We start from the raw sequence: 13,205 nt of genomic DNA on the forward strand, positions 1-13,205 counted from the left end.
ATCTCAAGTACATTTATAGATTTAATGCAGTAACAATTAAAATCCCAATAGAGATACTTTTTAAACTCAACATAGTACTTACAAAATACAGATTTTATAAAGCGAGCAATCAAGTCAGCTGCTAGTTTTAATTTAATAATGAATAATACCAACACTGAGTCATGTGGTTTAAAAAATAGGAAGGCAGAAATAAACAAGCCTTCAGAAGTAAAACCAAAACAAAAGGATAAAAACGAGAGGAATATGAGTTATTGTTCAATGGAAAGTCATAGGAAAACTAGATATCAACAAGCAAAAAATAATATAGAGCCATAATTGAAATTTATGTTAAAAGGAGTTCTAGATAAGATGAATTAAATGAAAAATAGGATTGAGAAGCTTAATCAATTGGATAGTTTTTTTAAATTACATGATGCACTTGTACACATACAAATTAAGATAAAAAGAAAAGCTGCAGACTGGGAAAGATTTTGTGGTAAATGTAACTAGAACATCTGAGGAATTAATAAACTTATTGAACAATACCAGTCTTCACCAAGGAAATGGCCAAAGGTAAAGCAAATCTAATATTAAAAATTGTAGACCAAAAGCAAGGTACTACCAAGCCTAATAAAATAATAAAATCAAATTTAGAAAAAAGCAAATGTTAGTAAGGTGGTAGAAAATCAGATACAATCATATTACTGACAGCTTTTTGATTTGCAGTCATCTGGCTAATATAGTAAATACCCTGATTATTTTATTTCAGTAATTCTTTTTAAGATATAAGGTAAAGTAATGATTAGGAAATGTATTTTTACAAATGCAGTTTTATGAGGGGAAAATAGGTTAAAACATTTAATTATTGATAAACTGCTAAGCAGTTAAGGGTAAGCTAATAAAATACAACTTATGCTTGTTAATTTTCTTTCCCTTTACCCATGTAGATATGAGGTAAAAAACTATATGTAAAAACTTTAAGTGAAGACATGACACCCTAGAATATACACATTTGTTCACTGAGATTCATTCAACTATTACTTCATTCCAATTATTTTTTTTTGTTTTACATCCATCAGATTTTGCTTGATAAAGACATTTTTTCTTTTCTTTTCTTTTCTTTCTTTCTTTCTTTCTTTCTTTCTTTCTTTCTTTCTTTCTTTCTTTCTTTTTTTTTTTTTTGAGACAGAGTCTCACTCTATCATAACCCAGGCTGGAATGCAGTGGTATGATCACAGCTCAATGCAGCCTCAACCTCCCATCTCAGCCTCCTGAGTAGCTAGGGCTACGGGTGTGTACTACCACACCTGGCTTATTTTTGTATTTTTTGTAGAGACAAGGTCTCACTATGTTGCCCAGGCTGGTCTTGAACTGCTGGGCTCAAGCAATCCACCCTCCTCGGCCTCCCACAGTGCTGAGATTACAGGTGTGAGATACCACATCCAACCCATTCTTCTGATTTGCCAGGAACTACGTGTTAGACTGCAGATGCCTAGCATCAAAAGGTTGAATCTCTACCTTTATGGAACTCACAGTTTAGTATGTATTGACAACAATTCTGTAAAGGTTACAGTAAACTGTCTTAAAGTCCTATGAAGAGATTTTTTAAGTACTATATACTGATTTGAATATCCTACTTAGCTTTCTACAACAAATTAATATTGAAATTTGAGGGGCTATGATCAAATTATGATACAGACATGTGGAAGACGTGATGGTTTCTTAGACATAATTGTTTCATATTTGTCGTGACAGAAGGGAAAATATCTTTGAGATGTAACACTTTTCTGGATAAGTACTGTGATTTATCTTCTGTCCTGGACTGCTTTTTCCACCCACGTTCTATGTAATTAACCTCTTAACATTATACCCTTTCATATTAAGTTCTTTGCTTATTGTGCAGAGATATTTTCACCATGGCTTCAAATTTCCTATCTCTGGAATATTTTAGTCATTTCTGAAACTCCTCTAAGAGTGTATGGTTCACAACCCACAACAGGAACCTGAAGGTGATACTACAGAATTAAAGTAGTCTTAATGATAGTGAAATGACTTGAAACTAATAGTCAATATTTTAGTGTTCTGGTTTCATTTTTGGATTTTATTCCAAAACCTCCAGAAGTACACATTCCCATTATTCTACAATGCTCCATTGTGATGTGAAAAATATAATCACTGGCTATGCTTTTAAACAGCCATAATATGTTTCCTTATAACTATATCTGTAGACAACTTTTACTTTTTAAAAATAGCATTCTTTAAACTGATATATTTCTGGATTCAAAATATTAAAACCTCATAAACAAGATAACTTTTCTGCATTATAACCAAACTAAATAATAATTTTTTACATAAATTATGTCTTCGCATATGTACACATATGCACACCAAGTTATATGCACATTTTACTTGACACTTTGAGAAAAACCACAAGATCCAAAATCACAAAGTGAACAAGATCCTAATTTGATTTTCGAAGGCGAGGGAGATTTTATCTTAAAAACATAGGCAACCATTTTTGTTTTATTGGACCTTAATAAAAGCAAACTTTTACCTGGGCAAGCATGGGGAAGCCAAGGTTCCTACATCCATTACACGGAGTTAATGCTTCCCAAAGTCCTGATGGCCCACACGTATTTTCATCATCATCCTCTTCTTCCACTTCTCCTGGTGACAAATTGATTGTAGATGAGGTTCTCTGAAATTAAATTTATATCATACCAATATATTATATCAATGATATTTAGATATCTTAACATCAATTAAATTCTATAAATGACAGTGGTATATCTCGGCAAACAAGTCAGCTCACTTTTAGCCACAGTTACATGGCTGTGCCCTGTGACTGAGATAAAAATATGTATAGTCCAACTTAAGTTAAAAGTGAAAAAAACTAGGTGTGAAAGACTTATAAAATAATATATGAAGTTCATAATGAAGAATAGAACATGATAATGGCCTAATAAAATATTTGAATAGCAACAAATGAGAAAAATCTCATAGTTTATCAAGAATTTAGGTTTAGGCATAAAATTAAGGAAAAATGCAGTTAGGGCACTAACAGGAAAATATTTTATTGAAATGGGAACTCCTGATAAACCAGTTTGTTCAGAATGCCACTGAAATAAAACTTTATAAACTTTCATATCATACATATAACAGGAGTAACAGTTTTAAAATTCATAATGAGACTTCCATATTTAGCACATATATTTTCCTTCGTTATCTCCCAAATCTCACTAAAATGATGGTAGAAAATTTATAAAAATGTTTACACCATAAAAATAAGGATGACAGGAGAGATGAACAGACAATATTAAGAAAACTTCTGGATAATGTTGGGTAACTTTTGGATAACAGATGGGTATTACCTGACTTAGCAAACATGAGAACACTGAAAGCAAAGAACCTTCATGTGGAAAGAATTGGAGGGACTGGCTACCTGTGAAGGTGTAAGTGTAGGTGGGGCAGAAACAGACTGAAACTCAGTATCAGAAAGAATTATACCCCTAGACCCATCTCCTTTTCACCCAGCCAGGAAACTAAATCTTTACCACTGGCAAGAAATTAGAGGTTTAATTTTTGAAGAAGTTGAAGCAAAAGGATTATGAATTCTAAGACTACAGATATACTGAGTCTCCAAAAACAAGAGAATTAATATCTATATAGTAATGAAGATTCATAACCTACCCCGTGTCTTACCATATTTGCATTAGACAACATGGCAGCACAGTTTATATTCCCAGATAAACAACTAGAATACTCCTCTCTGTAGAAACAGACCTCCTAAGAAAAAAGATCTATAAATAAGCAGGAAAATGGTGGGATCTATGTATCAATCTCTACTGTGAAGCCAACCTCTCAACAAGTTCCACTCACAAGAATCATATATTTGAGAAAAACCTCTTAACAGACACCAAAATAAATATAGAGAAAAAAGTTATAAATAGTATCCTCAGAGAGAAGATATTTATAGCCATGAAACAAGAACAGAAAGTTACAAAATACATAAAATCCAATACAAGAGTAAGAAAAATCTGAGAAAATTTCCCAAAAGATGAACAGAATTTAAAAGTGGAGAAAACTAGGGGTCAAACCAAGACCTTTAACATCTGAACAAAAGGAGCTCCAAAAATTAAGAGTAGAGATGGGAGGGTCAAAGAAATAAAGCATGAAAATTTGCAGAAACTGAGGAAAAACTTCACACTCTAAGAGCCTGCTGAATACTTAGCAGACTCAATTTAAAAAAAAAAAGATGTATACGCATAAATAAAAAGAAATACACTAAATTGTCTAAAGGTCCTCTGAATGTAGCATTCAGCACAACATTGATAGATCATGATTACTAAAGCAAGTAAATATATTCTACATATTGGGTTGTAAATAGCATCCTCCCCCCAAAATTGTTCCTTTTAAAAATAGAATATAAGATTTTATTTTTCCTCCTATTTAAAAGAATTTGTTTTCTGCATTCACATTTTAACTTCCCCTTGATCACTTGTCAGTAACTAAGAAGCAATGAAATTAAGTTGTCCCCCAATCAGTCGCTGTCTATAAAATACAATAATAATAACAACTGTTAGACTGAGAACTTACTATGTGACTTGGAGTATCACTGGCCTATTGTCTGTTAACTATTTTAATTCACACAACAGCCATTTGAGGCAAATATTTTTCCTCTCACTTTATAAATGAGGAAACTAAGGGACAGAGAGGTCAAGTAAAACCCAAGGTCACGAAGCTGGCAAGTGGCAGAAAAAGGATTCTAACCCAGACTAGGGGGCTGCAAAGCCTACTCTCCCCTCACCACTACATTCTGTGACCACTCCTTTGGTACAATACCCTGTGGAAGACAATATACTGAAAAACCACACTGATGTAAATAACTGCAGTTTAAATAAAAGAGGTATATTTGGTGAATATGTTTCTGTTACATGAGTATACTCCTGAGAGCATTTTGCCTTCTGTGACAGGGAGTGAAAATTTCTGCAATTTGATACATAGCAGCCCATGCTTTCATAAATACACACTTCTCAAATCAATAATAGAAGGTGATTATCACAGGGATTTTTGACCCTACAGATCCTTTGAGTAAAATTAAAAATCTTGGGAAATTTAAAATCTTAATCTGAAAGAGCATATATATATATATATTTGATAAAGTTGTTCACAGGAATAAATAAAATGATCAAAAAGGTATCTCCTTTACCAGCTCATGATCAGCTAACAGTTTGACCGTCAACATTGATGCGGCACATACTATAAACCACCTCATAGTTGGCCAAGAATTATCAACATTTTAGATTAATCCATTCTTTTCTATTTTGTTAATGGTGCTACAATGATTTAATCCAATCACACAGGGAATTTCCTCTATCTCTTTCTCCTCCCTCAAAAAAAAAAAAAAAAAAGCTTATCTCTCTTCCCTGCTCATAAAGCTCCAATTATTTCCCATTTCACAGCAAATGATATCCAAATTCCTTAATCTGGCTTCAGAGTTCTATAGTCAAATGATTTTTTAGCCCTTTTACTTTTTCACTATACTCACCTCAGATTATAACCAGGTGGAATTGTTTACCCTTGCCTAATCATGCTTTATGCTTTTATTCTTTCTTTCACCCTACTTGTCTGCACAGCGTATTGTAGTGGTTAAGGGCTTGGGCTCTAAAATTAGACAGTCCTGAATTCAAGTTCCAAATACCCGCCTCACTAGCTGTATGATTTTCAGCAGATAAGACCATTGTCAGCCTCTCTTGCCTTATCTATGCAATGGAAAACAATACAGTGGAACCTCTCTCAGGGCTTTTTCCTGATGACTAAATGAGGTAATAAATATAAAGTGCCTGACACATACAGCTTCAATAAGTATTAACTATCATGTTTATTATTTTCTTATAATCCCACTGATTCAAAATAGAGTTCAGATTTCATCCCTTACCTAAAATTTTCCAGATTTCCCACAAGCATGCATGATATCATGTTCTTCTGCTTGTCTCTCTTTGTGCAAATGTTTGCATTTGGTATTTCACATTCACCTTGAGTTGATAGATGCTATAGTGGCAAAGAGCATTGGCTTTTAACTCAAACAGATATATGTTTAAATCCTAGCTCTACCACTTCCAAGCTTTGTGATTTTGAGCAAATCACATAATCTTATTAATCCTTAGTTTCCCTATCTGAAAAAATAGTGTAATCATTTCCACTTGCAGGGCTGTATGAAGATAAAATTAATTGCTTGACAGAGACTGGCACATAAAAAATCAATAAGTACTGCTATTTTATTTTTTACCATAAAAGAGTTGTGTATACACACACAGTGTGCTTGTGCAAATATAGTACACAGACACAAGTGTGGCTTATTTACCCTTGTGAAGTAAGTTATTTGAAAGAAAACATTGCCTTATTCACATTGTATCTCCTACAATGTGTTGTGCATAATGAAACAATAAATATTTATTGAATGAATCACTGAATAAATGAGCTTCAAATCATTATTTTCATTTGACTACCTAGAAAATTTTACTAATATTAAAGGGGTGTGTATAATTGTATCACAAATATCAAGATTGCCATTTTAGCTTTATTTTATATTAACTATTACAAGTAGCTTTGCAGAAATGAAGAAACTTATCAGTGGTTTAGCACTGCCCCCTAAAGACAGCATATAAATTGGCTGTGTAAAACCATAATTTTTAACTTCATTTCTTTACAGTTAAAGATTTGAAGGAAAATATTTTATCAAGCTACATATAATCTTCAATTATATATGGGAAGAAGCCAGTGGAACACACTTAACCTCAGATGGTTTCCTTTATTCCAAATGCTGTTCAGACTTTTTACTGGCGAACAAACTGTGTTCCTGAAGTTCCAGAAAGATGTGAAAATTCTACTATAAAAAAAATAGACCTAAATCTATACAGTTTGAACCCATTAGCTTTCTTGGTTATTACACGGTAATAAAGAAAGACTGGACCAATTCTATGTTGTTGCAAATTGAAAAACAGTCACAATAATATACTGTAGGGAGACAAACTTGAGCTCAATCAAAGAAAAACACTTTTGAGAATAATTATATTAGTCTAACATTGAAGAAATGGGATTTCCCTGTGAGGCAGTGTGTGTTTGTGTGTGTGTGTGTCTGTGTGTGTGTGTGCGTGTGTATGTGTAAATTATATGACAACTATATATAATGGTGCTTCATAATTTATAAAATGCTTTCAGATAGAGAATAGCCCAATAAAATAGAGTAAGAATTATCCCTATTTTACAAGTGAAAAAAACTGATGCTCAAAATGTTACTCGATTTGCAAGATCATACTACAAATGAGTCCATATTATAATCCAAGTCCTCTAAATCTAGGTCCTATTGTCTTTCTACCACACCATGGAAGCCACCTCCTTAATTACTAAAACTCTTCAAGGGGACAACAAATGTTCAAGATTGTCAATGCAAAGGGACCAGGCCAAAAGGCAGAATCCAGGAAAGAGGCAATATCAGAAATGGCGATCAAAGCAAAAGGCAACAATCTGGAATGAGTTAGCAATCTAGACTGCTTTATAGCATTGCCACAGGCCTTTTTGCCTTTGTTTAGTTCTAAAGTAAAATTGCTTTATAGATTTTTCAATGAAATTTAAAGTAATACATGCTTATTGTAAAACAAATCATTCAAAATAAAAAATTATACATGAAAGAGTGAAGCTTTCCTAGCCTCGGTCCCACATTCAGTGGGTGTACTTCCAGACTTTGTAATACTTACTCTACTTGCCTGATGACTTTCTCACGATAAATTCATAAATGAGAAATTGTATACACCAAAGAGTATGCCTACCTTTACCTTTTTTTTCTTTTCTTTTTTTTTTTTTTTGGTGGAGTCTCACTCTGTTGTCCAGGCTGCAGTGCAGTGGCACAATCTCCGCTCACTGCAGCCTCCACCTCCCAGGTTCAAGTGATTCTCCTGCCTCAGCCTCCCAAGTAGCTTGGATTAGAGGTGCCCGCCATCACACCTAATTTTTTGTATTTTTTTAGTAGAGATGGGGTTTCGCCATGTTGGCCAAGCTGGTCTTGAACTCCTGACTTCAGGTGATCCACCTGCCTTGGCCTCCCAATGTGCTGAGATTACAGGCATGGGCCACCGTGCCTGGCCTAAACTTTCTAAGTATTGCCAATGTTGTCTTTAACCTGTTCACAGTGATCAGAGAAATGTTTTTTCATATGAGAATGTGATCATGTTTTCCTCTTCCTTAAAACTTTCAATAGCTTTTCATGTTCTTCTGATAAAGTTCAAAATTCTTAATATGATCCAAAAGGCTATGCATGATCTGCCCCTACCTCCCTCTGTATCCCACCACTAATCTGGCAGGCCAGGTCTCACTAACAGCTGAACAGGAAGGCCTCCATGACAACTGTTTCAGCACTGACTGAGTGGTTAAATTAAATATTTAAAGCTGATAGAGCCAGTGCCCTTATACGAAGGCTGGAATGTAACGAAAGCCCACCAAGAGTTTTGCCTAGGCCTTTCCAGGGCCTTGAAGCATGATGAAATAACAAAGGAATTCTTAACAGAACCCGTTTAGTATTAAACAGGTTTTACTGGGGGTCTGAAGGAACTCCCCAGACCTCCACAAACAAGTTTTATTGAGGTCTAAAGGAACTCCCAAATCTTCATGATTTAGCAGGAGACAAGATAAGCGTAATCACCCCTGGCACCTGGATCCATCTAGATTGAGTAAATTTACTGAAGCTCCAGAGGAAGGTCTTCAGGACTCAGACCTTAGGTATAGATGAGAAGAAGTTAATCACTTATGTCTTTAGATGAATGCACACTTACACGTAGACATACAGCTTAGAAGGTATATAAGCTCTGGAAAACTTTGTAATTTTGAGTTGGTCTGGCAATATTTTCCCTGGCCTTCTCCCTGTACCCGTTTACAGAAGTAAACTCTCTTCTTTCCCAGTTGGTCTGCATCTTGTTATTGGACCATGAGAATAAGCAACCCTACCCTCGGTTTGGTCCAGGAACACTAACACTATTCCTCTCCTTTGCCCATAATGTTTAAACACACTGAGCTTCCCTCTTTCCCTCAAGTATACCAAACTTCCTCTTGCCTCGTACCTTACCTTAGCACATGTGGTTTTCTCTGGCAAAGACTATTAGTCATCTCCCAATATACAGTCCCCCCTCCTCCTTTTGTCTTTAGTAACACCTTCTTTTATTCTTGTATGGTACTAATACTCCAACTTTTAGCTGGGCACATGTATTCTTTGAATAAATACCACATTGTCCAGTGTCTGTTGCAGCTAGGTGTGACCACATGGCTAAGTCATAACCATGGGATATAAGAAGTGCTCTTGAAGTGAATAGGTGTGCCCTTCTTCCTCCCCTTCCTCTTCCTGCTGATTGAATGCTAATGAAATAGCTGGAGCTGGAGCATTTGTCCTGGGCCATGAAGTATCCTTGGAACTAGAGGACCTGCACAATAGAACAACAAAATAGAAGAATCCTGGGTTCCTCATAGAGGTGACGCCTACCAGCCTTGGACTGCCTAGCTCTAAGCTTTAGAAGTGGGAGTAAAACAAACTCTTTCTCTTTAAGCCATTATTATTATTTTAGATGTTTTTGTTATTTGCTATTGTGTCAAATCCTAACAAATAAATTCCTTTGCTTGTCTTCATCAGGATTAGTCTTATTGGTGCTTTAGGTATAAATATAATTCACTTCCTTCGGAAGGCCTTCTTGATGCTCTCGTCAAGATTAATTTCCTTTCTTATATGCCTTCACAGTATCCTGCTTTTCTAATAGCAATTATCACAATGATAATTTTATAGTTACTGTGTGACTTTGGTTCAGTATCTCCTATCCTTAGTCCATAAAAGCTGCATGATTGCAGAGATGCCTGTTGGGTTAGCTACCAAAGCCTGATACTTGGCTAGTACATTGAATAACAGTTCATCACATATGTGTTGAAAATGAATGAAGAGTAAATGAATGAATGAATGCCAGCTTGCCCTCATAGATGTTTCATTAGTGTGAACATTTTCACTAGTTCTAAGAGGAACCAATGTAACTATAACCCAGATTTTAATGTCCTTTGTTCTCTAACTCCATTTGCTCCCACTGTCTTCATCCCATATTCAAAATAATGTAGAAAACAGCATCTATTTGATTTCATGAAAGAATACATTTATGACAACCATTGGTGCACAATTTAGATTTTACCACAAACTCTATAGCGGAGGTGCATGGGCTTTAAATTGCACAGCTTAAATCCTCCCCCTCCCCTATCAATATTTTTCTCCTTATAGTGATAATTGGGTAGAAGGGTGCTTTTCATCTCCCCTTCCACCAAGAAGAATAGAATTCTTGGTGTCTATTTTTTCCTGCAGACTGTTTTCATTAGCTCTTTAAATTCTTCTCCTCTTTATTATGCAAGCAATTTCACACTAGGATACATCTTATCTGCAAACTTGCATAGCCAATCTCATTACACAAGAGACCTTACATGAGAACTATTATTTTGTCAATTTAAAAGGCAACAACTATGTAATAGCATGATATATCATATTTTCCTTTTTACAATCTTTTAAAACCAGGGATCTAAGGGCTTAATGGGGCACTAAGAAGAAAACGTGAGGTGTTAAGCTGGTTTACTTATTCCAAAGCTACGATAGTATTAATGATCAGATAGATGATAGGTCAGTGATCATATTACTCACAAAGGAACAGACTCAACCATCTTAAATTTAGTCCTGGGAGAGATATCACATGCCACAGTTGAATATATTAGCGATGATCAGAAACCCTATTGTTAAATACGTTTCTATAAGCTTAGTAACACTAAATATCTGTTCAAAATTTTCTGAAAATTACCTTGCAAGGCTACCCTACACTACCTTTCACCACAACCATTTGTTCCATGTTAGTAAAATTCACAAAAGCTGCAACATTTAAGTCTGCTGAAAAATAAAATTTCTCTAAGATTAACTTGGAGTTAGCTGTGAATCCTGTACTGCATTTATATCTGCAAGGAAAAGAAAGGAAGAAGAAAAACAAGTCTTGATGCCAATGAGTACACTGAGTACATCTCCTAGTATCTGCACTCCGAAATGACGTTACTACGTATGGTGATATTTTAAACTTGAGGATTTGCCAGTGCCAAATGTATTTCACATTTATTGAAGGATAGAATTGCTATTAAAGCAGTTGTTTTAGTTGCAAGAAATATTGAACAAGAAAGTAAGGATAGTCTTTCTCTTTTTAATAGTACATGAGACATTACAATTCCTCTGAAACGCTTAGTTCCAACACATTATGTTCCTGCCTGCTGTTTACATATTTGACATCCTTTGCATAACATCAGGAAACTTCAAAGAACATATTTTGTTTGCTATTCTACTTATATACAATCAATTTGAACGTTTTTATTATCTCTCAAAACTTTTGTTCATTTTTCTGACCCTTACCTAGTAATTAATACTGTTTATTATTTCAATATTAGAAAGAGCTAAGTCTAAACTGATGCCAATTTTATGCACAATACGCAGAAGCTAATTTCAAAAAAAATGTTAAAGTCACCTTAGAAAGTTTAAACTTTTTTTTTTTCAACAAGACAGTACAGAAGGCAAAATGTATAACTTTGGGAAAACTAAATTATCCTCCATGACAGGTCATTTTATATGAACAAATAACATTTTTCTAAAAGTTTACTTCTTTGTTTTAAAATAAAATTCATTAAAGTCTTATTTATATACCTAACATGAACCCATTTTATATATTTATTTTTTGTATTGGTACAAATCTTTAATAGAATTTTTATTTAAATAGGGGATTCTTATGTTACTTTAATGCAAAATAGAAAGAAAACAAATGAAATTTTATATAAAAATTAAAAACCTAAGAGTCAAAATGTAGATGTATGTAGAATCCTCCACAGTCAGCGTACAGTATGGCATTTTCAAAAAGCTGAGGGAAAAGGAGCAAGAAACTGAGAAGGAAGCAAAGGAGAAGAAAGGGGAGAGTAAAGAAAGAAAGAAAAGATGACATGCACCCATTTTAAATGTACATACCTGTGCATTCACCACCACAATCAAGATACAGAACATTTCCATCACCGCAAAAGGTTACCTTGAATCCCTTTCCTATCAATATTTCCCTACTGGTAGCCCCAGAAATCTTTTTTCTGCCACAATATAGTAGCATATGCACTTTATGTTTGGCATAAGTTTTCTATAAAGCTTATTAACACTAAACATCTGTTTAAAATTTTCTGAAAATTACCTTGCAAGGCTACCCTGCACTATCTTTTCACCACAACCATTTGTTCCACGTTAGTAAAATTCACTCAGCCTGTTTTTGAGATTCATTCCTATTTTTGCATATCAGTAGTTTATTCCTTTTTAATCCAAAGTAATATTCCATTGTATGGCTATACCAAAGTTTTGTTTATACATTCATCTATTTATGGGCATTTGGTTGTTTTCAGCTTGCGGCCATTATGAATAAAGTCGCCATTAACATTCACATTAAAATCTGTGAGTGCCCATAAGTTTTTGTTTCTCTTGGGTAAATATCGAAAATGCTAGGTCACATGGTAAATGCATCAAACTTTTTAAGAAACTGCTAAAGTGTTTTCCAAAGTGTTTGTATCATTTTACATTCCCATTCATTGTGTTGGAGAGTTTCGGTAGCTCCACATTCTTGGCAACACTTAATTTTAGTTATTCTAATGGGTATGTATGTAGAGTTATCGCAATAGTATGTAGTTATCAAATGGTATGTAGAATTATCACAATAATAGTACTTTTAATATACATTTCTGCCAGTGCTACTAACGTGCTAAATATCTTCTCCTGTGCTTAGAGGCCATTTACCTTCTTCTTTGGTGAAGTACCTTTACACATTTTTATTAGGTGGTTTGACTTCTTTTTTTTTTTTTAGACGGAGTATCACTCTGTTGCCCAGGCTGGATGGAGTGCAGTAGCACCATCTCGGCTCACTGCAAGCTCTGCCTCCCAGGCTCACGCCATTCTCCTGCCTCAGCCTCCCAAGTAGCTGGGACTACAGGCGCCCGCCACCACGCCCGGCTAATTTTTTGTATTTTTAGTAGAGACGGGGTTTCACCGTGTTAACCAGGATGGTCTCGATCTCCTGACCTTGTGATCCGCCCGCCTCAGCTTCCCAAAGTGCTGCGATTACAACCTTAGCATGAGCCAAGTTTCTTTGACTTCT

General features: G+C 34.8%; 1 protein-coding gene across 15 annotated transcripts in view; it reads right to left on the minus strand.

Annotated features, from left to right (window-relative positions):
- ANKS1B (ankyrin repeat and sterile alpha motif domain containing 1B) overlaps positions 1–13,205 on the minus strand; it is a 1,252,139-nt gene that overhangs the window by 921,523 nt on the left and 317,411 nt on the right. For all 15 annotated transcript variants that reach the window (XM_001150610.7, XM_009426057.4, XM_009426061.4 and 12 more), the window contains exon 9: positions 2,534–2,677. In XM_001150610.7, the coding sequence (XP_001150610.1) occupies positions 2,534–2,677 (144 nt within the window). The remainder of the gene's footprint in view (positions 1–2,533; positions 2,678–13,205) is intronic.

This window comes from Pan troglodytes, chromosome 10, assembly GCF_028858775.2.
Source record: "Pan troglodytes isolate AG18354 chromosome 10, NHGRI_mPanTro3-v2.0_pri, whole genome shotgun sequence".
NCBI lineage: Eukaryota > Metazoa > Chordata > Mammalia > Primates > Hominidae > Pan > Pan troglodytes.